We start from the raw sequence: 27,058 nt of genomic DNA, 5'->3' as shown, positions 1-27,058 counted from the left end.
GTGAGAGATAACTAATTCTCAATGTAGTGGAGATTACAGTTGAGAAATAGCAAAGGGATCAAAATTAGGAAATAGAATAATTTAATTTATGTTAGTATTATAGTTTAAATCCTGAAACTAAAGAGCTTCAAATGTAACTCAGTCGATGTCAACAAATCTGTAAGGCTGGATTGCTTGCTGCGTAAAAATAGCCTTGAATTGGTCTAATCTTTTCAGGAGAAAGCAGGATGGAGCCGCGTTCTTAGTCTTTCTGTACAGGCAAGTAGATACAATAGGTGAAGTACGTCCAGAATTGTGCTGTGTAGCCTCTTTGTGTCCTTAATATTACTTGCTCAATATATCAATGTAAAAGCAGAAGAGAGGGTCTTGCAAAGATGAAGGAAAGGCCTCTTAGCTCATCTTAAAAGCAAGGTCACTGAAATATGAAGCTGGAAAAAATTATGACAGGAAGACAGAAATAAAATTGAGTTGATTAGTTGTCAACAGGCATCTCTTTAAATGCTGGTGTAAGCCCAGAGCTTGTTTATTCATTGTAATCGTAAATATCCATTCATGCATTTGGCTGGCCCAAGAATCGGACTAAATTTGTGCAGGAAGGAACTGCAGATTGCTGGTTTAAATCGAAGAGAGAGACACAAAATGCTGGAGTAACTCAGCGGGACAGGCAGCCTTTCTGGAGAGAAGGAATGGGTGACTTTTCAGGTCGACCCGAGGCTCGACCCGAAACGTCACCCATTTCTTCTCTCCAGAGAGGCTGCCTGTCCCGCTGAGTGACTCCAGCATTTTGTGACTAAATTTGTGAAAGCTTTTGAAAAGAAACAAATCAAAAATGTCAAATAATAATCATGCAATGTTGTGAGAAACATTATAAACTACTGTACTGTGAACATTGTAAACTACCGTGAATACTGATTCATAATTACACATTTAATTTAAATACTCAAAATATGAAATCTTCATGATATTTCTTAAATTAAATGAAATCTAAATATGAAATGACTTAATTGATAATTATCTTTATCCCATTCCTATTACTTCTACATCTCTACACTTGCCTCTGGAAAATGAAATTCTTGCTTTCCTTTAGCACACCAGAACATAGTAGGCACGAATACAGAACAGATCAGTGTGTCCATATACCATTGTATAAATATATACACATGAATAAATAAACTGATAAGCTGCAAATAAACAGATTATGGGCTATTAATGTTCAGAGTTTTGTCCAAGCTGAGTTTAATACCCTGATGGCTGTGGGGAAGTAGCTATTCCTGAACCTGGTCGTTGCAGTCTTCAGGCTCCTGTATCTTCTACCCGAAGGTAGTGGGGAGATGAGTGTATGGCCCGGATGGTGTGGGTTCTTGATGATGCTGCCAGCCTTTTTGAGGCAGCGACTATGATAGATCGCCTCGATGGAGGTCAGAGCCGATTGATGGACTGGGCAGTGTTTACTACTTTTTGCAGTCTAACCTAATTTGACCAATAAAACAAACCTAATTTGACCAATAAAAACCCACAATTGAGTCACTAGCGCGGTCAATCGGTCAATAGATCAATAAATACTATGAGCAGTGTTTTTCCCAGGACCTGTTAAGTCGTGTTTATTGTAACATGCACATGTACGGTGAGGTAAAGGTCCAATGAAATTCTTGCCTTCAGCAACATCACAGGCACATGGGCCACAATTATTTCCACAAACAGGTCACTTACCTGATCAGAGCATTTGGAACCTCTTCAACAGCTCATGAGATAGGATGAGATTTATGAGCTATTTTACCCACATGGCAACTTCCTTATCTCTTTCAGGGAAAGTAGCCTATAAGGAATGAGTCACTCGGGACCTCCTTCTTCATTTCCTGGCCGACAGTTAACTGAGCAGAAGATAGACACAAAATGCTGGAGTAACTCAGGGGAACAGGCAGCATCTCTGGATAGAAGGAATGCGTGACATTTCGGGTCGAGACCCTTCTTCAGACTGGACTGGTCTCAACCCAAAACGCCACCCATTCCTTCTCTCCAGAGATGCTGCTTGTCCTGCTGAGTTACTCCAGCATTTTGTATCTATCTTCGGTTTAAACCATCATCTGCAGCTCCTTCCTACACAGTTAACTGAACAGAACTGTTGGAGGGGTGGGGTTAGGGAATCAGTCCACGAGTTCAATTAGCTGTGATTAATTTTGTATGGAACGTTAGTGGATAGCGCAACAACAAAAAAAAATGGTCCTTATTGTAAGGGGGAAACTTCTGATTTTGATTCATGTCAAGTTTGAACATCCATGGTTTTGACAGTAAAATTAGTTGGGAGCTGAGGGATTTTAAGGCAGATATTTATCATGTGCTAAATCTAGCAGCCCTGTGTGTTTTATAAATTCATTTATGCCTTCATTAACAAGAGAAGCAGAACCAAACAAAAGTGTCGTGATTTCTAAACAAACTAGGTGCCCCGAACGAAGCCTGTCCTACTTCAACAAAACCAGGTTCAATTCCCACCAGTGTATTCTGAGAATTAGAATTTAACTTAAGCATTTAGAAATAAATAAAAAACGAGCAACAGTACAAACTGCCATTTGACCCCAAGATTGTCTTGAAAATTGAACAGGTTCACTAATATCCTTTCAAGAAGGAAGCCTGTCAGGTCTAAACACGACTACAGGCCCACATCAATATTGTTAGTACATTACTGTTCATGGTTACTTCAAACTAAGGACAGCTGGGGACACGCAGTCCCTTCTACTTCCAAACAGTTAACGATTGACGCTAAATTGCAACAGCACCCACATCTGAAATGAATTTTATTTTTCTTTAGTTTAGAGATAGGCAAGGAAATAGGCTCTTCGGCCCACCAAGTCCACGCTGACCAGCGATCACTATTTCTGTCCTACACACCAGGGACAACTTACAGAAGCCAATTAACCTGCACGCCTATGAAATGTGGGAGGGAATCGGAGCACCCGGAGAAATCCACATGGTCACAGGAGAACATACAAACTCCATGCAGACATCACCCGTAGTCAGATCGAACACTGGGCTCTGGTGCTATAAGGCACCAACTCTACCGCTGTGCCACTTGCTCTTAAATATACACTTCCTGTGCGCTTCCAATGCACGCACCTTTCACTAGAGTGGTCCTGGTTTCCAAGCAACATCACTCTGCATTGTGCATGACCAGTCCTCTAACTTATCTTTAAGATGAGATGCATGTTCACCTTGTAAATCAAAGACAATTGCACTGTGATGCAGTGTATGGAACAGAATCAGGCAAGGAAGGACAAATCCTCAGGCCAGCCTTTCACAGTGAATGAAACACAAGGGAGGTGCAATCACTTTTGTGGAAGGGAGAAGCCAGGTGTACCTGGGTGATGCCACAAATAACAATGAGGACCAAGTAATCTGTTTTAGCAAAGTTGCCGAGGAACAAAGTTGGACAGGATACTTGGAAGGCTTTCTGATCATCGAAAAGTGCTGTATTTCCATCCAAACAAGTAGACACATGAATGGTTTAACACATCATACAAGAAAAGGCTCAGCAGCACAATGCCACATGGAGGAGCTGCTGCCTTCTTGCTCCAGAGACCCAGGTGACACCAAAGCTCCACCTTCAAATGCAATGATACATCAAGGGCGTAAATGCCTCTTTAGAGGGATTTTGTAAACTTTGTTGTATTAGTCAAAGATGCCAACGTCTTCTGAAATGTACGGATCAATATTGCTCGTCCACTCACCATCATCAAAAACATTTCTATCCGGCTTGCAGTGTCTGACCTTACTATAGAGAAAATAGCTGCCGGTCAATAACAAGACTGACTATAATTTATAAGTAATGGGCATGAAGCATTGCAGGACTGACTATCTGTAAATACATCAGGGTATTCATAGTAACTCATCGCTGCCAACCGAACAGCTAATTCTATTTCATCATATGTGCTTTTAGAAACTTACAAGGCGGCCAACTATGTATGGCATAAGTATGCAGTTTTAAAACAGAAACCCATACCACTGTCTGAGCAGGCAGCCACTGTAATCACCTGACTCTCCAACATGGCAGCAGTTGGATTTTACAGATAAATGCCCAAAGGTCCACAACAAATGCACCGTAAAACATGGAGAACATGGACATATCTGGAAATGGGGGGGATGGAGGAGGGAATGGAAATCTAGCTCAAAAAGTAATACCCATCAAGTAAAAGCATGATTTGCGTCTGCCGGTAATCTGTTAAGAACATTTTAAAAAGACTCAACGTCCATGACAAGCTAAAGGAACTGATTGCACTTAAGGAGCCATGTAATTGCCAGCATAATGTGAAGACAATCAGAAATGTTACAGATGTTCACTGTCAAGCTGTCACTTTGACTGATATTTTTTGCAAGTACAGTGCTCATTTCCTTCCACACAACATTTTAGAAAATACTTCTCACCAGTGAAGGACAAGCCTGTCCTATAATGATATAATTGCCAAATATTCTTAATATTGCAGAGGTAGAAATAAACCTCATTCTTCCCGAGTTCAACAATGAAGATCTATAGTGATTTATTTGGAAGTTCTCTCAAATAACCACCAGAGGTTTATATGTTCTCCTGATTTTCCCAAATTACTAAAATCACTAATTAAAAAATCAAATTAAATACCTGGATAGTGTTTGCAACAAAACGGATGTATTGCTCATACTGATTCATTTTATCACTGTCACTGGGAACGATCTTTGTGCCTGGAGATTTTGTGGAACCACCTTGGCGTAGCACTAGTGTTGCTGCCTTGCAGCGCCAGAGACTCATGTTTGATCCTGACTACGAGTTTGAACGTTCTCCCCATGACCCCGTGGGTTTTCCCTGGGTGCACTGGTTTCCTCCCACTTCCCAAAGACGTGCAGGTTTGTAGGCTAATTGGCTTCGGAGAAGGTTGTAAATTGACCCTAGTGTGTAGGATAGTGCCAGTGTATGGGAATTGCTGGACATGACAGACTTGGTGGGCTTGTGGTTTCTGCGCTGCATCTCTAAACTAAACTAAACACTCACAGATAATAAGTGTGATATGTGTATATCTAGCAATAATTTATTAGGAATTTTATGTTCCTGAACTTTATAATAGTCAAGATACATACTCTTTTCTTACAATTTCTATTTCTCCCAATTTAGGTTACATGAAAGAACAGTGTCCTTGATCATTGATGAGTCTTGAGTGATTAGCATTTTTTACTTTCCTTGCTGTAAGCCCAATACTGGAATTTTTTGAATTCGCACAAGGAAAAAAAAGTAGATTTATAGGATTTCTCTCTGCAGTAAACTCTCTCAGAACAGGGCAGAAACACACCACGAATCTAGAGATTTCTAAAGCTGTAGCTCAGCAAGTCTTTTGCAATGAATGAGAACCATTCCATAATTCGCTTTGATGGAGAGACCCTTTGGATTAAGGCTTGTTCCTTTTCAAATTAACCGATTTAGATGATGATGAGTGCTTTGATTATCAACACAACAACATTGATCAGAATGGTGATAGCATCAGGAAAGGCATTACAAAAGCATCTCATTCAATTATTTTCTGCAAGTACATAGAAACATAAAAAATAGGTGCAGGAGTAGGCCATTCGACCCGTCGAGCCAGCACCGCCATTCAATATGATCGTGGCTGATCATCCAAAATCAATACCCCGTACCTGCTTTCTCCCCATATCCCTTGATTCCGTTAGCCCTAAGAGCTAAATTTAACGCTCTCTTGAAAATATCCAGTGGAGGTGCTGTCTCGAAGGGTCGAACGGCCTATTCCTGCACCTATTGTCTATTGTCTAATACCACAGATTCCAACTCTCTGTGTGAAAATGTTTTTTCCTCATCTCAGTCCTAAATGGCCTACCGCTTATTCTTAGATTGTTACCCCCTAGTTCTGGACTCCCCCAACATCAGGAACATTTTTCCGGCATCTAGCCTGTCCAATCCTTTTTATTAAGAATGTTATATATTTCTATACGATCCCCTCTCATCCTTCTAAATTCCAGTGAATGTAAGCCCAGTCGATCCATTCTCTCATCATATGTCTTTCCCACTATCCCGGGAATTAACCTGGTAAACCTACGCTGCACTCCCTCAATAGAAAAAATCTATACTTACTTCAACAGAACTGCATAGTTAAATATGCACTCACGAAGAATAGCAGATGCTGGTTTACAAAATCAACATAAAGTGCCGGAGTAACTCAGCGGGTCAGACATCTCTGGACAACGTTTTGGATGGGCACCTTTCTTCAGACTCTGAGGAACGTCATCTATCCATGTCCTCCAAATATGCTGCCTGACCAGCCTGACTTACTCCAGTACTTTGTGGGGTTTTTTGGTATAGTTGAACACTCACTCACCTGGTTTATGATATAAATGCCATAGTTGATCTTCTGTCTGTGGAGAATGGGATGCAAGTAATGGAGCCAGAACTTCAAGTGGTGTTCCCTGTGCCTGAATGGAATTATGATGGCAACTCTTTGCTTAGCTATACAGTCGGCTGGTGTGTATTTGCCTCCTTCTCGTACATCTGGGTTCTCTCTTTGAACTTTCTCCATCGTCATCAGGGAGCTGAATTCTATCAACAGTCTTCCAACTGCAATAAAATTAAAAGAATGATGTGAAATGTTTCTTTTTCACAAAAAAACCCAAGACAATGAATTAGTAACCTCACAAGCAATTTGCTAATACATTCCATTAGAATGAATGCGCAAGTAGGCAATACATCTTTATATTTCTTTATCTACAGGCAATGTCCTTTGAAATGTAAGGGAATGGGAACTATTCAAACATATTAGGCATCTCTGCGCCCCTGTGATCTCTTTGCAATCCTCCAAGAGTTCTTTTCTCTGAATCTAGCCCTGTGATCATCCCTTTTCAAAATTACCTGCACATCACTACCAAGGACCTCCACTGTGGATTTGGTCCAACCCACCCTCCACAAGACCTCACACAGAACCTCGCCATTTCTGCATCTTGTCAAAACTAACTAAATCATCTGGTTAGGTGCCTTCTTACACCCATATATAATTTGTCAGAAATTTTTATAATAAAATAGTAATATATAGGGTGGGCTCGATGACATAACGGTAGAGCAACTTCCTTTCAGCACCAGAGACCTGGGTTTGATCCTGACTAAGAGTGCTGTCTGTATGGTGTTTGTACGTTCTCCCCGTTGGTTTTTTTCTCCGAGATCTTCCCCCACACTCAAAGACATACAGGTTTCTAGGTTAATTGGCTTGGTATAAATGTAAAATTGGCCCTAGTATGTGGAAGGCAGTATTAATGTGTAGGGATCGCTGGTCAGTGTGGACTCAGTGTTTCCGCTCTGTATCTCTAAACTAAACTAAAAAATGCGCCAGGAAGCAATATGGGAAGTTTCATTGCATTAAAGATTGACAATTAATGTACTGTTACTGTTGTTATGCTACAGTGTGCCTTTAATTAGTCCCTTTTTGGTAATTGGGGCAGTACAGCAACCTTGAATACAGCTGGGTAAATAGATACAAAATCATATTCCTATTCCCTGAACTTGCTACATTTACAAATTACTTGAGGTAATTTTGCATAAATCATGATTAAGATCAATAAATAGCACAAAGAACCACTGGGATCAATCCTGTATATTTTGTAAATCATTAGCGCTACCATTGACACACAGTCCTTTGAGTAACTATGACAGGAAAGCTGCGAATCTGAGCCATGGTACTGCGGAGCTGTGGTCTGTGTAGAGGCAATATTAAATTTCATCTTGAATCTGTACCATGCTAATCCTAACCTAGGGAAAAAACTTGACCCAATACACACCCAACAGGTATAGTCTGATCTCACTGGGTTAATGTTGCATAGCCAGGCTTCAATAGGGTATATTGAAATTGACTCAGTTTCTCCAAAAAACAGTTTTTTTGTGTATCTCTATGTTGAGTTACACAAACCATTTAGACAGAAAGCAGGAAGGGGGTGTGGTGCCCTCTCCTTTGCTTGTCCATCCTAATAAAAATGCACAATCTAAATCTGCAGGGAGAAAAAAAACACATTTTTTAACTTCCTGCACCCAATCCTTTCCAGAACTTTTTTAGAAGTGGTGAATCTTGCAAGTTGCATTAGTTGAATACTTTTTAAGAGGGAGTTAACTGCTAAATCAGGGGGTTTAAAAAACTGCTCGAAAGTATTGAATGGCGGTGCAGGCTCGAGGGCCGTCAACTCCTGCAAAATCTGAATCCTGCAAATTGTATTGCAACGCACTTTCAACTGCAAAGTTTTAAAAAACTGCTCGAAAGTAGTGAGTCAACTTAAAATCTGAATCCTGCAATGTATTACGCATCACAACGTCATTAGCAAGCTTCATGTGCCTCATCTCATAACTCTGTCCCCTTTATAAGACACTTGGGACATACATATTCTCTGCTTCAAGGCTACCAATTCCTCAATTTAGATTTCATGCAAATATAACAGGATATTCATTATGATGCAAAACCCAAACCAAGGGCGAGAAATGCTATACTCCTGAGAATTAAACATATTGAGATTCATTTCTATCACATAATAACAAGATTATTATATTCCTTCGACTTTTGCACAAGTTGTGTTCTAATTAACTTCCGGTGTCTGACTGCAATAGGACTGAGCAGTGACATTTGAGCTCAAGCCGAGAATACATGGTATAATGACTATGTCATTTGGTTTGATCTTATGGACACTGTATTCAATTTATTTCTACATTTTGACAACAGCGTGCAAGAAGGAACAGCCTCACAAGGCTGCTTGCTGAGCACATTATGTAAATTTTGTAATTAGCTCAAATCTGGTTTTGTAAATTGAATCACCAACACAGTAAAATAACTTAGGAGTCACAGCAATACCAGACGTGTATTTGCTGCAAACATTTCTGTCAAACATAAATGGTGCTATTTAGAAATCAGTTCACAATGACCAAACCTATCATTAAAACAATAGTTCTTGACAAATTACAGAAATGTCAAGCAAAATATCACAAACAAATTAATTTACCTTTAAACCAGAGGGAGGACAGTACATAACAATTTAACCAATTTAAAGACCAGATAAACACAAACAGCAAACATTTGTAGAATTGTTAAGAAAAAATTCCTGCCTTTCGGTTGGTGCACCTAGAAAACAAAATTCCTCTGTGTTTTTAACAGATGTATGAATAAGCAACAAGTTATTAATAAATTCCAATTACAGCCCAGAAATCGACTCAATTCTTTATTTTCTGCCAACCATACAGGAAATTTGGCATTCCACTGATAAACTAGCAATACAGTGTCACCACGATAGAGTTGCAGCCCCAGCGATAGCGATACAGCCCCAGAGACAAGGCTTTGATCCCGACTACGGGTGCTGTGGTACATAGTTTGTACATTCTCCCTGTGACCATGTGGGTTTTCTCCAAGAGCTCCGGTTTCCTCACACATTCCACAGACCTGCAAATTTGTAGATTCATTGGCCGTAAATTGTCCCTAAAGTATTGGATAGAATTAGCGTACTGGTGATCGATGGTCAGTGCTAACTCAATGGGCTGAAGTGCCTGTTTTCTAGGCTGTATCTCTTAATCTAAAAACAATCCTTGCCCCAAGGTGCTCAGTTTGAGGAGGTCCGTTTAGGACCAGTTCTTCATCATGAAGGATGGACAAAAAATGCTGGAATTACTCAATATGAACTTTATTTATCCCAGGACAGGCAGCATCTCTGGAGAGAAGGCATGGGTGATGTTTCAGGTCAAGATCATTCTTCTGAAGAAGGGAGGGTCTCGACCCGAAATATCGCCCATTCATTCTCTCCAGAGATGCTGCCTGTCCCTGCTGAGTTACTCCAGCTTTTTTGTATCTATGTTTGGTTTAAAACAGCATCTACAATTCCTTCTTACACAAGCTGATTGTCTTTGGCATGTCACCTTTCATCTGTCAAGATGTCGGGACAATATTCCCCTAAATTTAGCCGTAAGATACATAAATAGACTGTGGCAGTGATTGTGGACAATTTCTCCAACATTAGCACATTGACTGTGTCATCACTTTCCCGCTCTGTGACCTATTTCCTTTGAGCAAGGCTGGCTCAGTATATCAAAATTGTCTTATTTTTTAATGGGCTCTAAAGATTCCCAAAGTTACAGCACTGTCCTTCAGTGATAGGTATTAATAATTACAATGAACCTGCCTGCTAGGAAACTGACTGGGTCAAAACTGGCTTCTGGCTTCATTTATATGGGGCAGTGGTCAGTCCAATCGGTTTCCAATTGGGCAGGTTAAGTAAAACACAAATTAAATGAAACATTTAGCAATTAATGAGAGAATAAATAGCTAACACCTTGGTCTTTTTCAAGACAAATCCATTAAGACAAATGAATTGGTTTCATTATGGACTGACTTCTTGCTACTGACTTTGTCATAGTAATTTCTAAATGTCAATTTATGATGTTATAATTCTTAAATAAATTATCACAAAACATGCTTTATACTAATAATTAAGCAGTTTTAATTGCTTGCAGAAACCTGGCAGTTAAAATTGTCTGCGAGACTCTCTTGCTGACAATCCTGCAGCCTACAATTATGTCTTCATCTTCTCCAAAGACATTACCTGCAAACCAGCAGGTTCTTCCTTAAATGCATTGAACGAGCTTTTGATTACTGCAGTGAGACCTAATGCTATTTCAACAATAGGTCTGTGGGGGAATGGCTGCAGCCTTCTGGCTCAGTTAGTCTGGAATAATCAATGGCAGAAGAGGACATAGAAGTCACATCTTTTTTTTTTAAATCTTCCATGATCCACAGGCAAGTTTGGAGCTCGCCTCTTTCAGATATCCCATGCCTCCTCTTGATCAATGTATCCAATGGTGCTATATTATCACGAGTGCACTGCACAGTGACATTTTCTTTGCATAGATCACACATGCATGAGTCCAGGGGTTAGTTTCTTGTTTTTACAAGATTATTACTGTCAATCTTGGCTCTCATCCATTTGCTTTCCATCCCAAGTTAAATCAAGCTAACCGCTTCTGTTCTTCAATCTCCAGTGAACAAAAGCATTGAAGAAGGGTCAAAACACCACCCATTCCTTCTATCCAGAGATGCTGCCTGCCCCACTGAGTTACTCCAACATTATGTGTCATCAAAAGCATTTAAAAGATAGATGCTTGAGAGAATAGAAGTGCAAATAATCATCACAATACCAGAAATATGTGGTTGCACTGAAGATGATCAAAAGGAGATGCATGAGGATGTTATCAGAGGTGGACATTTTAGCTAAGAAAGAAAAGATTGGATGAGCTACCGTTAATTATTTTGTAACAAGGGTGGGTGAAGGGAATCTTGATTGGGATATAGAGGTTGGGAAATTGCACCCAAGAATAAGAATTTAAAAAACAGGGGATGTAGAATTAATTCAATTGGCAGAAGGATTGGATGGTAGATGAGGGAACATGTTTACACATTATCTGATGGCTGAGAACTCACTACAGAAATCCTTTAGACTTTAGACTTTAGAGATACAGCATGGAAACAGACCCTTCATCCCACTTAGTCTGCGCCAACTAGAGATCGATCACCCCATATACCAGCACTATCCTAGGCACTAGGGACAATTTAAAATTACAATTTACAGAAGCAAATTAACCTACAAACTTGTCTGTCTACGGAGCACCCAGAGAAGTTCACAGTGAGAACGTACAAATTTTGTGCAGACAGCACCCATAGTCAGGATTGAACCCGGGTCTCTGGCGCTGTAAGGCAGCAACTCTATCACTATGCCACTATGCTGCCATAATCCTCTCTACATTAGAAATTATTATGGATGAGTACTGGCAGGGATATGACCTGCCATGGCTCTGATGGGATATGCTTTTGATTTGTTTTTCTATGAAACACAAAACTGCAGTTTGTTTAAGGCAGATGAATGCCAAGAATAAAAGCACCGACTGTAAGGTACATTTTGCAGGTGTTTATAGCCAATACAATATGCACTACACTGGACTGTTGTTTTCCTTGAAACCTACGCTCAATTTCTGTGCCACTGCCCATTTCCACCTCTTATAAGCTCCTATCACCGATTAGCGGTGATGTCTGTCAATAAATCCGTTGAAGCTAATCCATTTATTTTGAAAAATAAAGAGAAAATCTCGCCCCAAATCTATGTAATAGAATGAGTGTATCAATCTGTGTCAAGAACAAATCATTTAAAAAATATATATGCTCTTATGCTAAATACAGCAATTAGCTCTTCAGATGTGGAGCCCCAGCTTCAATGAACTATTAACACAAGAGTCTTTCAAATACAATCTGACTAAGGTTCCAACAAAAGGCCGCAGATACCACTATACCACAGTTCCAGTTTGAGTGAAATTTTATTACAATAAAAATTAATGAAAATCATAATCCAATTGATGCAGAATTGCACTGGGTCTAAGAGGGTAATCAAAGTCCAATGGGATATCCAGCTGATCGACAAGATAAAATCTTCAGAGACAAGAACAATCTTTCTGCAATATCTTTTTCTGTACAGAAAACTTCACAGGAATTCCGAACAGGATAAACTAATTTCCCATTCCTCTACCCTGACAAAATTCTCAAACATTGCTCTTTATATTTCTACGCTCACTTTCAACACTTAGCGTGTTACTTCATTCTCCATCTTCAGTCTCTTTTCCCTCTCCAGACCTGCCCTCGTCCACTCCCTAAATTCACTCTACAACTCTGTTGTAACTCCTCTCATTAATTAATTATTCTACCTTTGGCAAGATGAACTCCTCCATTGACACTCGTGCAGTTCTCTCATTTCTTCTGCAAGACTAAAATCTAATCATTCAATATTTATTTTCTAGTTCCTACATTCATGTACGAGTCATAAATTTTCAAATAGCCTTCAAAAGAGTACCAACCCATATGCAAAGCATACATGGAAGCAGGAGAAATAGAACAAACTCGGTCACAAAAGGGATATGAATAGTGCACGACATGTGAATTGACGGGAAAAGGCACTGAATCATTGACAATTTATAATTTGAATTCTTAGATACCAATTCAGTAATCATGAATGCCACCAAATTAAAAAGTAGTATTGTTAAAAGATAAAACAATTGTGATAAATTACAATGAATTCGCAAAATGTTTATGTAGATTGCAGACTAATTTTGGTCTGGATACAGTATCTTGAAGACAGACACAAAGTGCTGGAGTAATTCAGTGGATCAGGCAGCAGCTCTGGAGAAAAGGGGTGGGCAACGTTTCAGATTGGGATGCTTCTTCAGACTGAAAGTAGAGGGGAGGGATCTGGAAGCAAGAAGGGCCAGGACAAAGCAGGACGGGCAACAGATGATCAAGGAAGGACAGAGGCTGGTCAAATTTGTTCTGGCCTTTTCTTACCTCCTGTTCCTTCCCCTCTACTTTCAGTCTGAAGAAGGGTCCCGACCCTAAACGTCACCCATCCTTTTCCCCCCAGAGATGCTGCCTGACCCGCAGAGTTACTCCAGTACTTTGTGTCTATCTTCGGTATATACCAGCATCTGCAGTTCCTTTCTACACATTTTGGATAGAGTAGTGTGGTCAGAGGAATAGAAAGGCTACATACTGTTTGGAAAAATGTCCAAATCGTTTTGAAAAGCAAATTGCGAATAGATTTAGATTTGTAAGAACTGAAAATGTGCAGATATATCATTAACGGAGAGGCAGAATTGGAAAGCTATTTTAAACTAATTAGGACAGTAACCTGGCAACATGGAGGAATGTCTTCAAATTTCAAAAATAATGTGAGTGAAATTTGATTCAGTTATCAGGAGACACTGAATATCATTCTACTCTTAACCCTCCCTTCTCCAAATATATCGTGTTGGAGACTGGAATCTTGAGCAATTTATGAATAATGCATCCCCTGATGTTGTTTCTCAAGAGTCCAGTACCAAAGAACTGTCCTTGCCCGACAATTTTATTCTTCTGTGACTCTTCAAATCTACATGGTCACTTATATGTTTATCTAAGGATCTAGCTTTCTCTCCTATAGTCAATGCTATCAACTTACTTAGAATTGCTGGCACCAGCTAGAAGAATTGGTAGAATTAGCTCTTTCCTCACTTCCATAACTACATTTCAAATGCATCTTAAAGTGGTGCAATGAAAGCCTGTTGCAATGAAAGATCATTGGCCTCAAATATTGGCTGGTTATGGCTCCACAGACACTGGCTAGGCTGGGGAGCATTTTTAATTTAGATTTATGGCCTCTCTACTATTTTCCCTTTGAATGAGTACGTTCCTCTGCTTCTAACACAAGTGAACAAAACAATTTCAGACAAGCTGGATCCGGTTCATGCTGAACAGGACAAAACAACCTGCAATTTGTCTATGCCGGCCAACTGCACAGATTGGAAAGCAGAATGTGGGCTGTGGACTGCTAAGTTCTGGGCTATAGCTATGCCTTGAAGCAAGGATCACAGACTCAAAGCACAGCTACAGGGATCTTTTAGAGACACAAGAAAACACAAAGTGCTGGAGGAACCCTGCGGGTCAGGCAGCATCTGGGGAGGGTTTGGACATGTGCCGCTTCGGGTCCAACCCAAAACATCACCTGTCCATTCCCTTCCCAGAGAGAAGAGAAACACGGTAGATGTTTCAGGTCAAGGACCGCTCATCAATACTGAAAAAGAGACCTGCATTTTAAGTTGGATAAAAGAAAGACTGAAACCGTATACAATTAGAGGGAGGGAGGTGGAGGGAATGTCTGTGATAGAGGAGAGGAGGTGTCTGTAATCGAGAGTACAGGCTAAAGTTGGAAAGGTAGCAATTACCTTTGAATTTGGAACCAAAATGGCAAAATGATACATTTGGAGGTGGAAGGGGCGGGGGGGGGGGGGGGTGTAGTACTGAGTGGACTAGACTCCACCCTAGAAACATCACATATTTAGCACTCAAGAAACAGTAGAAACATACATTTCGCAGATAGACACAAAAAGCTGGAATAACTCAGCGGGACAGGCAGCATCTCTGGAGAGAAGGAATGGGTGCTGTTTTGGATCGAGACTCATCTTCAGACATCAATATCACAGCCCTGGGGCTCTTTCTGACTATGGATCCTGCCCTCAATACTCATGCAATGAGCCAGTTATGGTCAGTGGGGATGAGAGGTGGCTGGGGTTGCACGGAGGTATCTCGGTGAATCTGTCCAAGTGCAGTTTCAACGGTAGCAACACTTTCCAACATGAAATCATTGACCTCACTTTTTTTTCTGGTTCGTATTTCTGATTTGTGCTTTAACACTAAGTGCTGAGGATATTGGCAGAGGAACTGGGCCAGAGCAGTTACTCAGCATGAGCATGAAAGACGCAAATTGAAATGGCAGCTGCAGTAATCCAAGGTTAATGAGTATCTGTCTATTGAATGTTAATTTGACCTCTGCTCATAGTCAAGCTCTGTAACTTTGAGCCAGAAACTTCAATACCATTGATGCTGTTTAAAAAAGGATCCACAAATGCACGTATGAAATACGGTCAAATTTGTTGAACGTGGAGAATTTTGTGCAAAAGCTTCTCAGGAACAGGCAGCAGCTTTATGGAAATTGTAAATTACCAGTGAAGGGGCTCAACAAAGATTAGAATTAATTTTAATGGGAAAGGGAGATAGACAACCACCCCCAAAATAAGCTGCAATTAGAGTCAAGGTGAATTTTCATTTAATTGTTCTTTCTCTGACATATATTAACAATGACAAAATGTGAAGGCTCAACAACATTGAATATTTCAACTACTCTGTCTAGACCAATCATTCTGACTGTCTTCACTGTGGAATATCAGCAGACACAGAAATACCAGTTTACAAACTTTATGTTGAATCGAACATGATCTAGCCCCCGAGCCAACCTCACAACCAACCAAACCACCAACCCATTGCAGGTTGCTTGATGCCTTGGGTATGTGAGCAACAAAGGGCATGAATGACAACAAGACTCTGAAACAATACAGGCCAAACCTACACCTCCCAGCACAGTTCTGATGGTTTATGATGGCCGACAAAAGACTGCTTCACTGTAATTAAATATCTCTGACAATCAAAGCAGTGTGCATTGATTTCATGTAATTTTAAAAGTTCAACATTTAAAAAAAATGTACATAGTACAATTAATTAATTTCTTTACATATTTATGTCATCAATTAAGAAATGTAATAAATATATCAATATTTATCTTAATTACCATTAAATGTGGGGACTTCGCTGTGGTGGGTGTTTACTTTTATGTAGTTGTATGTCCCATTGCTTTCTTTTAAGTATGGCTGTATGTTAATTTGAGTTTCACTGTACCTTAATTGGTACATGTGAGAACCACAATCACAATAATACTTTATTAGCCAAGTATGTTTTGCACCATATGAGGAATTTCATTTACCAAGTCAGTCATACAAATAAAAAGCAACGGAAAACACAAACATTTTAACATAAATATCCACCACAGTGACTCCTCCACATTCCTCACTGTGATGGAAATCGAAAAGAAAAGTTCAGATCTCGAGTCCTCCGTAGACAGGACGATCTTAATTCCCGTAGCCGGCGGCGTTTTGGCCTTCCGCATTGGGGCGATCAGCTCTTGCATCAAGGGGGATGTCAGCTCCTCCGCGCCGGTGATCAAACCCCGCATCGGGGCTGGTTGAGCCTCTGCATCGTTGGAGCTCCCGACTAGCCTCCCCCGAGACTGCGAGCTCGTGCTGGTACAGTCCACAGGCCGAGGTTGGAGCGATCCCAGGCAAGGGATCAACTACAATGTTAAGTCCCTGCCCCGCGGTGGGGCTCAAAGTCAGTCCGACGAGGCCTCCAGCTCCATCAATGGTAGGCCGCAGAGCGACCGGAGATACAATCTCTGGCAAAGTAAGAAACTGGAAAAAAAAAATTTCCCCGACCCCTCACCCCCTTCCCTCACATAAAACAAACCGGAGAACATTTACACAAACTTTTAAAATGTAATAAAAATTAAAAAAGACTAAAAAACAGAGACTGTTGGCAGGGCTGCCAATTGTGCAGCGTCCCTGGCGATGCCCCTATTTTTAATAAACTGACCTTTGAATGGAGCAATGCTTGATGGTCTTACCATTGAGCTTGGGTAAGACTGAGGGAACAGATACAAAATGTTTCCAGCTTTCAGCTGTGGAAGTTACATAACTCTCCTGTACATAATGGTAAAACTTATGGTGCAATGAGTGATCAAATGTCCTGGAAGTCTGAAAAGTGTTTTCTCAAGATCTGCAGCTAGCTAAAGCTTCACACTGGATTGCTGGCTATCCTTTAGCACAAACTGCCTTTATGCTTTTATTTGTTTATAACACCTCATGAACCTGATGCCAAATGCATCATCTTATGTCATTTTTTTACGCTGAATTTATGGTAAGTACATTTACACCAAATCCTAGCAAAACAGACAGTTCATGGGATAAGTATAGGTTCCATTCCTGAGAACTGTCTGCAAACCAATTGTACCATAGGTCAGAAATAAACAGTTTCAAAGAGGGTCAATTAACATGAACATTTATTTATTGCCTTTCCCTGTGCGCAGGTAGTTCTGTTGTAACAGGATAGTTGCATTCCTAAGAAATCCCACTTTATAAAAAACGTTCTGTCAGTGTGAAAATGGGAGTTAGAGGTTGGTTTCAGATTCACAACAACAGGGTTATTTTCCCCATAGGACTTTGAGATATAAAGGTGTTTGTAATAGCTATAAGTTCATTTTGTTACAGCAAGCTAAAGTTCTACAGGTGTCAGGGATTATGGGGAGAAGGCAGGAGAATGGGGTTAAGAGAGAATGATCATATTTTGATTGAATGGCGGAGTAGACTTGATGGGCCAAACAGCCAAATTCTGCTCCTATCACTTATGAACTTCTGAAAGATCATATGGAGCATTGTTTAATTAAATATCATTGCACAAGTGTCAATATAAGTGTAGACACAAGGAACTGTAAACACTGGCTTCATTAAAATGAATGTCATTTTCCAAAGTAAACCTCATTAATGGCCTCTCATCGAAAATAATAGCATGTGTTCTCAAGGGGCAATGGTGTAACAGCATGGAAACAAGTCCTTTGGCCCACCAAGTCCGCACCAACCAGTGATATAAACATGATCCCACACACACTAGGGACAATTTTACATTTATATCAAGCCAATTAGCCTACAAATCTGTACATCTTTGGAGTGTGGGAGGAAACCGGAACACCCGGAGAAAACCCACGCAGGTCACGGGTAGAATGTACAAACTCCATACAGACAGCACCCATAGTCGGGATCGAACTCGGGTCTCTGGCGCGGCAAGTGCGGTAAGGCAACAACTCTACCGCTGCGCCACCGTGCCACCAACATTTCTGTGGGGCTCGTCCCTGATCAAAATCACATTGTAACCAATTTGTCGGTGGGGGCGCTGCAAGCCGGCGCCCTGTCAGCAGCGTGTCCATTTTATTCAACTTTTTTTGTTTTTTGAGTATGTTTTAAAGTATGTTTTTGATGTTTCTCGGTGTGTTTTGTGTGGGGGGTGGTGTGGGGGGTAAGGGGGAAACCGCTTCGGTCGCCTCCTCTATGGAGAGGCGACTTTTTCCAGGTCGCCTCCCCCGTGGCCTAACAGGAAGGATCGACGCGGCTTTTCCCGGAGACGTGCCCGGGACTTCAGCGGCGGGCGCAGCATGGACTCTCGGCGTGGAGTGGGTGAGCCCTCGCTGGGGTTCGCCGGAGGGGAGCGCTCCGTTTCGCTGGCCCGCGGCAGCCGACAGCCTGAAGCCACGGTCTGCACAGCTCCAGCTGGCGCGGCGTCTACAGCCCGGGATCCCTCGTGGGGGACCCGGGGGAAGAAGAAGCTTCCACCGCCGGCCCGCGGCCAACTTCTACCGCGGACCCAGCGTGGACTTACCATCACCCCTGGAGGGGGAGCTTCGACCGCCGGCCCTGCGGTCTGCGCTGCTTCTGGCTGCAGCGCGGCGGGGACTTTAAATCTTCGACCGCCGGCCTGTGGCCTACACCATCCTGAAGCCGCGGTCCCCGGTGGGGAAGAGCCGACTATGGACTGGCTCTGAACTCTGGTCCCGACCACGGGGGGAAATGGAGGAGGACTGGACAAATTTTGTGCCTTCCACCACAGTGATGAATGCTGTGGTGGATGTTTGTGTTAAATTTTTATTGTGTATTGTGTGTTCTTTCTCATTGTATCGCTGCTGACATATTCATTTCACTTGCACTTTATGTGCAATGTGAAGAATAAACCCGTATTGTATTGTATTGTATTGTATTGTATTGTATTGTATTTGGCTGGCATATCACAAATAATGATCCTTAATTCATCAAATACATTACATCCAAGTCATGTGATGGAAGCACAAGTTATAGTAGAATGACCCTTAGTAACAAAGTATCAAAATACTTTAGTAACAAAGTATCAATGGATGTTACATTGTTTAACAATGGATTTTTTTTAACAATTGCCAATAGAAAAGATTTGCCTTGACAGTTTTCAAAGCAAATCTTTTAAATGGCTTTTGGCTGTGAAATGACAGCTAAAACTTAAAGCCATTGTGTTTGATTATTGCAGGTCGTTACTTGCAAACAGCTTTTCTTGTTGCCTTTTGAATTAACTAGCTGCTATCCTTATTCTATAACCCCTAAAGATATTCGCATTTCTGTAACTAACTTTCCTATCTTGAAAAATGCTTAAAAATTTATGGGAAAATTAGCATAATGTCAGATTTCCATTCGTTAGCCTTTCCATAATCGGGAGACACCCTGCATAGTTTTATACAGAATCTTCTCTTTTGAACATTATGAACTTCAGCTAAAACTTTGTTCTCTATAGAGGTTTAAGAAGACGGAATATTCATAATTTTAATTAGATTCCAATCTCAGATAAATGCATCGTGATATGATGTTGGCAATCTGCTCACCTCAAAAAAGCACTATATTTAGTGCGAGTACTTGAAGGGGAATAATTGTGCATAGTTAGGATGAAAAGGACCTGTGAATGGGGTTATTTAGTTTGTTCTTTCAAAGTGCGGGCGCAGGCTTAATGGCTAATGTGCAAAATGATTCTAAGATTCCAAAATAATCAGAATTGAAAATGGCCATTGGACACTACATCATCCAGCCCAATTTGAAAAACATATTGAAATGGATCAACGTTGATTAATAGAAGATAGAAATGACAGGATCAATATCATTGACTTTGATGATAGGGTGGCAGGGATATGAAATTAGCTGCTGGATTAGCTAGTTGAGAGCATATAAGAGCATTTAAAAGATACTTGGACAGGTACATGTGGTGGAAATGTTTAAGAGGGATATGAGCCAAATGCAGGCAAATGGAACCAGCTTGTATGCAGCATTTTGCTTGGCATGCATGTTGGGCCGAAGGGCCTGTCTCGTGCTGTATGACTACAAGACCACGTGTTGTACATTTAATGATGATTCATAGGTAGGTGAGATATAAATAGACGGGATAAGAAGGTGACAGACTGTGTAATGTAAAAATGCAAAACCATTCACTTTCCTTAGAAGCATGTAAAGTATTTTTCTTATCAAAACGGCAAGAGACAAATTAACAATAGTATTCAGAGAGATGCATCATAAAAATGAAAAAATGATAGATGTAGGAAATGTGATGCAAAAACAGCAAATGCATGTAAAACTCACCAGGTCGGGCAGCACCTGATGAAGTGCTTACAACCCAAAGCATTAACTCTCTCTTTCCACACATCCTGCCCAACACACTTACATTAAAATAGCATTCTGTTTTCCACTTCACCTTGCAACAGCATTCCCATAGCCAATCTCATTATCAACATCTCGGGGGTTGTAGGGATGAATGATATCCTCTGATCACAAACTTAAAGGGCACCTCCACGTAAAAGATTCCCCAGAGAAATCCCACCGTCTAGAAGTTAGGAGTGTGATGGAATACTCTCCACTTGCCTGCGTGAATGCTGCTTCAATAAAAATAAAGTTGAACCCCCCCACACAATGGGTAATCAATTGCAACATTTAAGAAACATTTAGACAGGTACATGGATAGGACAGGTTTAAACAGATTGGGGCCAAATGCAAGCAGGTGGGACTAGTGTAGCTGGGACATGTTGGTTGGTGTGGGCAAGTTGGGCCTGTTTCCATGCTGTATAAGACTCTATGAACACCCGAAATGAGGCAGAGCATTCATCATTTTAATCATTCGGTCTTTCCACCACTGATATGCCATGGATACCATGTCCACCGATACCCTCCAATCACGGACACCTTGGTTTGAAAGCACATCGCTGTTCTTCACCAATGTCAAGTAACACTCTTAAGTTCCCCATCTAATAGTAGTGTGGGAATACAATTATAATAAGGACTGCAGCAGTTCAAGATAGTGCCTCCACGTTCTGGATTGACCATTAAGTACCAGGCTGGCCAGCAATGTCACAGTCTGTAAATGATTTTAAAAGTATATCAAACAAACCCTGCCAGGGGTTTAAAGGAATTGAGTTTAGCTGAAAGCAGACGAGTGTGAAGGAAAGACCTCCTTAAGAGGGGGCACAAGTTTATCTGGTTGATTCCTCAGCTCTCATATAGAGGAGCAGGAGGAATCAAGGTATTTTCCCTGCTGCTTGGAAGAAAGAAAGGTGATCTAAATTAAAGCGTTTGACAGCACTGGGCTTCCACTTGCTGGAGATTAGAAGGGTGAGGGGAAAGATAACTCATTTATATCTTTCCACTCAGAGGTTTGTGACCTTTTGTGGTTCTTCAACTCAGACTAGTGTGAATATTCTACCAATGGGTAAATTTAAAACTCAGATCAACAGGTTTTTCTCCCCGAAGGGAATTAAGAGATTTGTATCTAGGTTGGCAAAATGGAGCAAATGTAGAAAGTCAGGAAAAATAGGCAATGTTTGGTTCATTAAAATTTCCACAAAATTGTTCCTGAAGAAACAGAAATAAATCTGTTTATACAAATCTCCAATTGTGCTAAATTCCCGGAATAGAAGTGAATCTATATACAGTGTAATTAAATTCCAAAATTGTGTTTCCCTGATTCAAATGTTTCAAATGACCTTCCATCTCGGTTAAGTCAGTGGTTGAACTTGATATTTTACTCTGCTGGCCAACATGAGGATATTTGGAGGAAAGAGTTCTTCAGAACATATTTTATTTTATTCTAACTTTTACTTTCATTCTCATTTTATAACATTTAAGGATTGTATCCATTCTCTGACAGCCCTGTTATTATGATTATACCAAAAACAATGTTTACTCTTAGCCTTCACCTCAGGGACTATTCATTTCCCTCGATCTGTCTTTCCCACTCCAAATACATCTCATGTTTCTGCATTTTCAGCCTAGTAAGCACTTTCTCCTTTCTCTCTGGGCTAAATGCATAGGCCATAGCATTGCTCCTTTATCAAACATTTATATCTGTTGTTTATCACATGGCCAAACCCATCCATGGTGTATTTTTCCACATCTAAGCCCATCTGTAGATTCATAGATAGATTCATTGAGAGGGAAAGCGCAGAAACAGGCTTTCCAGCCCAAATTGGCCATCAATGCACCCATTTTAACACTAATCCGACCCTAACCTATTTCATTCTCCGCAATTCTTAGATTCTGGCACCAGAAGTCTGTGCGTAAAACTTCAAGCAGCCAGAGTTAGCTAACATCGGAGTCGACGATAGAGGAAGCTCCAAGTACTTGCTAGACTTGTAACAACAGAGGTGTCTCCCAAAGGAAGCCATGACTGAGCTTTCCAGAAGTTTCAGCAGGGATATTTACCCATTACAATTACTCTTGTCGAAAGCATCTTTTTGTTTGGCAGTCTTTTAGATTTGAGGACTAAATTCAGAACTAAGTTTCTGAGGAGTGGGCCATACTTGTGCATGGATTCTTTTAACGTGCACAGCAACCTTCATAAAAACTGGATTATGAGAGGCCTTCGGCTCTTGTGGCCTAACATACAAGTCAAAGCATTTGGAAGTCAACAGCAACATTTTCCAATGTTACTCTGATGCAGTTCATTGGCCTGATATATTGACTCCTGTTTATGTCATCACAGATGTCATCACAGATGCTGACTGGCATTCTGAGTATTTCCAGCATTCCCTGGTTTTATTTCAGGATTAATTTGTTACTCAATTAATATTTTCATTCTTTCTGCTTTAGCAATGTTTGTACTCATTTATTTTGATAACTTCTTTCTCCGTCTCTGCCTCTTTCTCCTCTCTCCTTCTGAGCCTCTTTCTCTGCTATCCTTCTTAACATTTATCTCTGCTCTCTTTCTCAATCTATTTCTCTTCTTCCCATCCATCTTTCTGAAAGAGTATTTATGTTTTTTTTCTCATATACCATAGAGTCATTTCTACCATATACAGAAGCAGAGTGCCTGGTCTGGAAGTGCTGTTCCATAGTCATGGAATCATGCAGCGTGGATACCGATCCTTTGTCCCATCTCTTCTGGATGCCGAGTTAACTCCAGACCAGTAAAGTCAACTTTAACTTCATATTCCTGAAAACGAGTGCAATATTTTTGCTCTAACCATGGAACTAAAACAAGAGAATTATCAAGAATGGACATGGAATATCAAAATCCCACAGGATTCACTTCCATGTGAGATGAATGAACTGGAGCTCGAGGGACCTTCTATTTAATTGAAGGTCTGCGTGAGACTGATTCTGTAGAATGCCACTGCACACACAGAAAAATAGACAATTCGTAAGTACATTTCCTAATTTTCTGACAATTCTCCAGGGTTCCAGCAGCTGCTGCTGTTAATGCTGTCAATAAGGAGGGTGATAAAACTGGCCAAGATTTCCAAAAAAACATTTATCGTTCAATAACAGCTACTCTGTTTCCGGTGAAAAGGGAACATTACTCCAAAACCAACTTTTAGCTGTTAAGAAATGTAAAAAGAGTGTGTCTTGTCAGCTGACACTTAAAAGCTGCACAATAAACAAACTAGTTAATATATAATTGGGGGCAGCACAATGGTGCAACTGGGTAGAGTGCTGCCTTGCGTGGAGTTCAACCCTGACCTTGGGTGCTGCCTGCGTGGAGTTAGCACGTTCTCCTCGTGACCACGTTAGTTTTCTTACGAGTGCTCCGGTTTCCTCCCACATCTCACATGTGTGGATTTGTAGGTTCATTGGCCTCTGTAAATTGCCCCTAGTGTGTAGGGAATGGCAATTTTCCTGCCTCTTCCAAGTCTTCTGCCTATTCCATTGTGTGGAGTAATGTATAATTAGGTCATCATACAACACATTCTCATCATATTGTCACTAACAAGAAAGTACAATTCTAATGGGAGTTCGTAATATACAAATTAGTTAAGAGTGTTATATCCATCTTCATGTAAGCACAACTGGCAATCATCAATAATCTCATTACTGTGATACATTCACTGCTGTGCTAGCATTCACATCATAAGGAATATAGTAATTTACCGTGAGGAAACAGGCCCTTCGGCCCAACTTGCCCACATCGGCCAACAGTGCCGGATTTAGATGAAGAGAGGCCCTAAGCTATTCCACTTGTGAGGTCCCTCCCAATCCCCCACACCCACGACCAGAGGAAGATGGAAGTGTTTTACAATATATCCGGCCTTTTGAGGGAGAATACACAAGCCACTCTCGGCTATATGTTTCCCCGTTGACTTTTGTTGAATAAAATAAGAGCCTTTGTGCAAAACCTAGACTACTTTTTATACACTCCCTTGGAATTTGAAAATGGTCCACAATGATTCATGAACTTGAGAGGGGCCCCTTTCTACCCAATAGGATATGTCCTCATGTGATTATTCTGTCCACAAACCAACGTCTGTTAGAGTAGATCTATGTTTGGTATCATGTATATGTGAGTCTGGAATACCTTGGACTTGGCCTACCTTGCCAGGTGTCAGCTGAAAATTCTGACTAAACACATTATTTTCTTGTCGCTCTTTAGCCTCTCCCTGTCCATTAAGTGACTCCTGAATTAGTTCTATATTTTCATTTTGAGCCGGCATCATGGCTGCTTACTCATATTAGCTTGCTGTTCCACGTCCTGCTTTGCTGGTTTCTGTTTCAGGGAGGTTTTCTTTTGGTTGAATGCTAGTAGTTGGCTGGATAGCTCCACCACACTGATTTCCTTGTGTTAGTATCAATGTATCTGCTTCACCGCTGGCACTTGTTGCCTCGGTCAGTGGCTGATCCAAGAAAGCAGAGATTGGTCTTAACTGCTTTACCGTATCATTATCAAGTGTCTTTCTCTAGCGCTTGCTAGCAGCAATTTCAAATCTTTTACTCATGCTCAGATTAGAATCTGAAAATAAAAAGTAAAATTAACCTTCAACAGTTATTAGAAAGGAAAACATGAAGGGGCGTTCTCACAAAATGGGGTCCACTTGAGTGAAGAAAACAAATTTCTGTATAATATTTGGGAAATATTTCTTAAAGAATTGTTCCTTATTGACAATTATATTGCAAAATCTGAATCAAATCTGCTTCCAAAAACCGTTTACAAAACGAGTATGTTTTTTCCTATCGTTAACAAAGATGCTACGAATAAGCTTAGTTTTACTACTAACCTGACAGTGGCAGCCACAGCACTACACAGTAGGTTTCTAGCAACGATTATCAGCTCTACCCCTAGCATTGCTCCTTGCTAACTAAATAGTTCAATTATCTTTGCACTTTCTACTTACCCCTGAGTTTTGACTTTTGAAGCCTGCAAGTATCCAAAGATGTTCCCTGCACCCGTCATCGTTGCTTACTGGAGCACGTGTGAAAGCGTGGCCAATGAGATATGCAACCGAGCGTGGCCAATGAGATAAGGGGCTGGAAATCTGTGCTTTTTATTGCCAGTGCTAGTGTCGAGTTATCGGCTTAAAACAATATTATTCTGAAATGGTGGGCAAGGAAATTTACTGAAGGGTTGTTTGGGGACTACAATGCATTGTGACAACATATGCAAGAAAGGCCTATGACAGTGTCAAAAATATTATACACCTTGGCCGGCGGCCCCCTAGATTTTGAGGCCTTCGTCGTCAGCCTACCAAGCCTAAAGGTAAATCCGGCACTGTTGGCCAACATGTCCCAGCTACGCTAGTCTCACCTGCCTGCGCTTGGTCCATATCCCTCCAAACCTGTCCTATCTATGTACCTGTCTAATTGTTCTTAAATGTTGGGATAGTCCCAGCCTCAACTACCTCCTCTGGCAGCTTGTTCCATACACCCACCACCTTTTGTGTGAAAAGATTACCCATTTCGAAACATATAAGATTAGGGTTTGGATATGCTAGAGGCAGGAAACATGTTCCTGATGTTGCGGGAGTCCAGAACCAGGGGCCACAGTTTAAGAATAAGGAGTAAGCCATTTAGAACGGAAACGAGGAAACACTTTTTCTCACAGAGAGTGGTGAGTCTGTGGAATTCTCTGCCTCAGATGGCAGTGGAGGCAGGTTCTCTGGATGCTTTCAAGAGAGAGCTAGTTAGGGTTCTTAAAAATAGCGGAGTCAGGGGATATGGGGAGAGGGGATGATCAGCCATGATCATATTGAATGGCAGTGCTGGCTCGAAGGGCCGAATGGTCTACTCCTGCACCTATTGTCTATTGGCTATTTAAATCCTATTTCCCCTTCACCTTGAACCTATGTCCTCTGGTCCTCGATTCCCCTACTCTGGGCAAGAGATTTTGTGCATCTACCTGATTTATTCCTCTCATGATTTTATACACTGAATATGTAAAGTTCCAGTGGGTTTCATGAATATCCAATGTGACCAGCGGTTAACAGACCACATCAATTGCTCATGAAAAGTCACAAAGAAAAAGCTGAAATTTCTAAAGCCTTTAAAGTTCTGGTTCACTCCATATATTGGATTTGGTCAAATCTAATTCCATGGACAAAGACCTGCCACTCACTTTATTTTCTCTAAAATAATCAGACTGCAACTTTACAAAACTTCAGCCTTAATTACATTTCTTTAGCCAGAGGGTGGTGAATCTATGGAATTCATTGCCACAGATGGTAATAGAGGCCAGGCCACGGGGTATTTTTGAAGCAAAGATTGAATAATAAAAGGTTATGTGAAGAAGGCAGGAGACTG

At 40.9% G+C, this 27,058-nt stretch overlaps 1 protein-coding gene across 2 annotated transcripts in view; it reads right to left on the bottom strand.

Moving 5' to 3' along the window:
- Positions 1-27,058, bottom strand: part of b4galt2 (UDP-Gal:betaGlcNAc beta 1,4- galactosyltransferase, polypeptide 2) — a 344,819-nt gene that overhangs the window by 103,030 nt on the left and 214,731 nt on the right. For both annotated transcript variants that reach the window (XM_055641639.1, XM_055641638.1), the window contains one exon: positions 6,348-6,583. In XM_055641639.1, coding sequence (XP_055497614.1) covers positions 6,348-6,583 — 236 coding nt within the window. The remainder of the gene's footprint in view (positions 1-6,347; positions 6,584-27,058) is intronic.

The sequence above is a fragment of the Leucoraja erinacea genome, chromosome 10 (assembly GCF_028641065.1).
Source record: "Leucoraja erinacea ecotype New England chromosome 10, Leri_hhj_1, whole genome shotgun sequence".
Taxonomy (NCBI): domain Eukaryota; kingdom Metazoa; phylum Chordata; class Chondrichthyes; order Rajiformes; family Rajidae; genus Leucoraja; species Leucoraja erinaceus.
Note: the sequence above shows the minus strand (reverse complement) of the source record. Positions and strands in the feature narration are given on the sequence as shown.